General features: G+C 40.3%; 1 protein-coding gene across 1 annotated transcript in view; it reads left to right on the top strand.

Annotated features, from left to right (window-relative positions):
• Positions 1–1083: 1083 nt before the first annotated feature.
• The window catches only part of TLR7 (toll like receptor 7), a 9725-nt gene continuing 5679 nt past the window's right edge, over positions 1084–5129 (top strand). The window contains exon 1 of the mRNA XM_034757001.1: positions 1084–1202. Within this exon, the coding sequence (XP_034612892.1) occupies positions 1200–1202 (3 nt within the window). The 5' untranslated portion in view covers positions 1084–1199. The remainder of the gene's footprint in view (positions 1203–5129) is intronic.

The raw sequence follows: 5129 nt of genomic DNA, 5'->3' as shown, positions 1-5129 counted from the left end.
CTGCAGGTCTCACAGAACTAAGCAGAATTTTAGCAAAGCAGATGCATTATTTATAATACCTGAAAGTGAAAGTCTAAATGTACCATCTATGAAAAGAAATGTCTAGCTGCCTGGGTCTATCAGCAAAACCAAATGCTATTGTATTGATAACATATCTTTAGGAATTAAGTACAGAATGTAGGCAACTATAGGCCTGATTGTGGCCACTTACTGCTCAGAACAAAATACCATTATGCCTCTTTGTGTCTTGAGAGTGGGAGAAAAGCACAACAGAGGTAGGATTTAAACTGTAAGCTTCTTAGAATAGGGAACATGTCTGTTTATTATTCAACTTCAGGTATACTGGTGGTGTTCAAAAAGAGACCTGATCGTTGATTTTGATACGAGCGGGATTGAACCCTAACTAATCATAGTTAAATTTCCAATTCTAAACTATTTTAATGTCAGGATCCTCTCTCTATTCACACTGCTTCTAACAACATTGCCATCTAGAAAGAGGAAGTTGAACTTGTGCAAATTGGGGTCATCTGAGTGGATGTTATTCCTTTCTAACAACCCTCTTACCCCTACCCAGTTCATTTTTTTTTTTAATTCTCCTCCTTAAGTATTTTGGCATTGCGCACCCACTGTGGTCACCCATGTCGCCTCAGCTGGGCTTCTCAGGAGATTCTTGGAGTAGGAGTAACCATAGCCAATCTGGCCGCTGAAGGTATGAGAGAGAGAGAGAGAGATTGTATTTGTCTAAAACAGGCCATTTGAAAAGGAAGCTATACAAAAACATGGCAAACTTGATAGTGAATTGCTATATAGAATCTGTGACAGTGCACCTCTTCTTCATGAGCAAATGTGGACTCTGGGAAAAGGGGAAAATAAGTACAAATAAAACCCTGAGCTGTTCTTATCAGGGTAGAGGGTGGGCTGGAATAAATGAGGTCCCAAAGGCTTAATTTAACTATATAGCTTTGAGGAAGTGAGTAGCAGCAGCTGTTTAACATGTAATTGATTTCTCAAGTTTCATCTTGACTGAAGAAACAATAGTATCCTAACATTATTCTGTTGTCTCAGCGAGTTATGCCATTTTGTGCTTTCTTCTGTACCTGAGCTGAAGCAGTGAGCACCTCTTTCAAGCTGTTGTCTCCCTTTGATTTGCAGTTTTCACCGGGGAAAAGTCATCTCTAAGTCTTGGAAGAACACAGAAAATGGTAGGTTCAGCTTCCACTTTAAGCATATTCTTAGAGCTCTGTGGAACGGGAACTGCAACGTGGGTGAGAGAGGGATTTTTCAGACTGTATCCTCTTCCCTTTCCTTCCCAACACCAATTACCTAATTTGTCGTAATGATTATAGTTGGCATTATACAATAACACAGATCAGGGGACAGATAACATTTGCTCCTACTATTTTATTGCAAGTTTAGTATTATAGTAGGTTAATAATAATATCTTCCAGAATGTTCATATCTCTTGGGATGCTATTTTCTCTCTCTGCTCCAATTATATTTTGCCTTTAAAAGTTGTATGAAACAAAGAGGGATGATAAAAGTCCATTTAGAAAATATTCTCAGTGCATTGTTTCTGAATATTTGATGAATACTGTAAGTCAGATGTGGATTCGATAGGGTTTATACAAGTCATAATTGGTCCTTACATTGTCATGGACAGCTACACGGTCAGATTATAAAAATACGTTGATTTACATGAAACAATGACATGCTGGCATTTGCCTAGAGGATAGATCACTTGATCAAATGTTAATTAGGCAGAAAGAGTCCCTTTTTGCACTTCCAACAATAGCAACAAACTGGCTACGCAGAAAACAACTGCAACGGTTGCAGCTATTCTTTTTAACTTCAATTTCTTTTACTCCAAAGACTTTGACACAAATTATTATTGCTAATTCCATCTCCTTTCTACAAAGAACTTGGAAAGTCACTATTCTTGTTTGTATTATAGTAGTCTGCAGTGTGGACAAATAATTTGAGAGACAGTTTCTTAACCAAAGCGCTTACAACCATAATAGATAAGACAGATGAATGTGAGGAAAGAACGGAAGTGGTGCTTCCCCCATTTCATGGGTGGGAAACTGAGCACAGACACATTAAGGGCCAGATTTTTAAAGGTATTTAGGCACCTAAAGATGCAGAAATCAATAGGAGATAGCTGCCTGAGATTTTCAAAAGTACAGAGCTGCATTTTAAGCACTTAAAACATCTTTAGAAATCTGGCCCTAAGTAGCTTGCCCAGGATCACACAGGAAGCCTGTGACATAGGCGCTGACTCCATGGGTGCACCAGGCTTCAAGCACCCATTGAAAAAAAATAGGGGGGGGGGTGCTCAGCTCACACTCTGCTCTGAGAACCCGCCCCCACTTGGCTTCTTGTCCCCAAGGCTCCTGCCGCCACTCACACAGGGGGGAGGAGGTGGAGAGGAGCGAGCAGTGGATGGGACCTCAGGGGGAAGAGGCTGAGTGAGGATGGGGCCTCAGGGCAGAATGCAGGTGGAACTGGGCCCCTCCTGCATGTGGGCCCGGCGTCTGGTGCCATTGTAAACCCAGTACTGCCCTCACGAGCCAGTGTTGCCGACAGTTTCATCCAGAAAGCTACACAGTGAGATGTAATGTCTTTAGACTGGGTCACTAATGAAGACAGCTTGTAGATGAGTGCAATGATTTTAATATACTGTAATTCGTAATATGATTATGTAGTTCATTACTATCTTAATAATCATTACATTATTAAGATACCAATGATAGACACATATTCAATAACTAGACTATAAAAGAAGCGTATAAACATGCTGAAAATAGCCCCCCTCCCCAAGCTGGCAGAGCGCCCCCTCCCCAACACACACCCCTCTTCAAAATCACCCACAGCAAAACCAGAAGTCAGTGCCTGTGCCAGAGCTAAGAATTGAGCCCATGTTTCCCAAGTAACAGTCCAATACCTTAATCACAGCACCATCCTTCTCTAAGGAATGTATCTAAAAAGTGTCAAAGCACAGGTTTCAATAAAATGTCTAAATTGTCCATAGGGAACCATCATAGCGAAGAATCCAACAGCATTTCTGTTACAGCAAGACCTGTACAAATCTGAACTTGAAAGTTCGAGTTCAACAAACATACGTTGGTCTTTGTTGGGGGATGGGAGAAGGACAGGCATCCTTATGTCCTGTTCTTCTCTTCCTCCTGACACGTGATGATGCCTCTCTGATCTTCTGCCAGGTAAGCCCCTTGAAACACACTGCTCCCATTCCCAGCAGGCTCTTTGAGCTACCCACAATGGGTTGTCATTAGACGTGTCTTTCCCTATAATAGTACTTGTGGAGCAACTCCCACTGACTTCTGTGGCAGACACACCCCATAATTCTGGAGAGGAGCTAGGGAGCCTGAGGCTTCCTTAGCAACCTTGTGCTAGAGATTGTGGACATCTCCCAGCTCTCATGATTGGTGTATAGCCTCAAGTATCCTGCTCATGGTTCTGGAGAAGACCCTGCTGTCGGTAGAGGAGCAGCTGTTTGTAGGCTCACCCTTTTGGTAGCAATTTTCATTATTCTAATAATCATTTATGTATTTACTTATCCCTTATAAAAGTTACCGATCGCGTATGTGCTGTTACTGAGTTTACTAAATGTGCTCCTTAAAATGAAGTGATGAATAATATTGTTGAAATTTTTCTCTTGCAACTTTTTTAACAAAAATAATTCCTTTTCCAACCAAATGAAGATTTCAGTGGGTAATTTGTCATGTTGTTCAAAGTTCAGTTAATTTTTTCAGGTTTTTTCCCCCAGTTAATTTGGTTTTCAGTTAATTTTTTTTTAATATTTCCCCTCTTTATCTCCCTTTTTTCCTCCTTCTTCACCACCTCCATTGTTTATTAATGAAAAATATTGAGTTGCGCAGGGGATTTTTTTTTAATTGCTCCTCTGCATATTACCTAATTTATCTACCCTTATTATCCTGTTATTCACCGATCTCATCTAAATCACGAGTTCTCAACCTGGAGGTTGCAACCAATTTCTCTTACTCTATGGCTACATGGAAGTGTAGGAGGGTTCTGGCACCTTTTGGTGTTGTCAAATGGAGTCACAGTATGGGAAAGGTTGAAGTTCCTCAGGAATTTAGAGAACTGATCTGAACCTTATGGGAAAATAAATGAAATTTGTCTCATTGACATAAAACATCTACTAGGACACAATCCAGCTGCCATTGAAGTCAATGGCAAAACTCCCATTGACTTCAATTGGATGAGGATCAGGTAGGGTGAACAGACAGCAAATGTGAACGATCGGGACGGGGGTAGGAGGTAACAAGCGCCTATATAAGACAAAGCCCCAAATATCGGGACTGTCCATATACAATCGGGACATCTGGTCACCCTAGGTAAATGACTTTTTATGTCCATACTTTAGTACTGAAGCTTTATATTGGAAAGTTGATAGAATAAATCTCCTTAAGTTCTTAAACCAACTGTTAACCCTAGAGAACAGAAATGCAGTGTCACATGAAAGCCTTTCCATCTATTTCTCATGGTTGGTCTCTTTCAGTTCTTGTTAACTCCTTTGTATACATCTGGGGCTGGCTATTTTGGGGTGGAGGAGCAGCAGGGGAGCAACTTAAGTGTGCAGAACATATATAACATGAAAAACTAAATATTCAAAATGCCTATGTTACCTACCAAGTGTGTCTGAATTAGTGTTCAACAGCACTTTCCCAGACTTTCAGTTTAACAGGTGGCTTGTAATAACAAAAAGGTGTTCACACAGGACTGAAGAAACACTTGGGCATACCTCGTGGCATCTGGTTAAGCATCTGATTTTCAATGTAATTAGCTGCTTAATTGAACATCCACATTTAGTCAATACATTCCCTCGTTTCATTAAAAAGCACTGGGTGTAATGTTTTGTTCTCCATTCCTTACACATCAATTACTGAGGGAGAAATTTTAATTATGAATTTTTTTAAAGTTTTCATTGAATGTATTCACCAATCAAAAAAAGATCCAGATAAAAGCCAGTCCCAAAATAACACAGTAAATAAGGATAGTTACAATTGTATTGAAATTCAGGTGATTGACAACAGGGCCGGCTCTAGGATTTTTGCCGCCCCAAGCAAAAAAAATTTTGGCTGCCCCCC

Source organism: Trachemys scripta, chromosome 1, assembly GCF_013100865.1.
Source record: "Trachemys scripta elegans isolate TJP31775 chromosome 1, CAS_Tse_1.0, whole genome shotgun sequence".
NCBI classification, from domain to species: domain Eukaryota; kingdom Metazoa; phylum Chordata; order Testudines; family Emydidae; genus Trachemys; species Trachemys scripta.
This window is presented reverse-complemented; position numbering and strand designations above follow the sequence as displayed.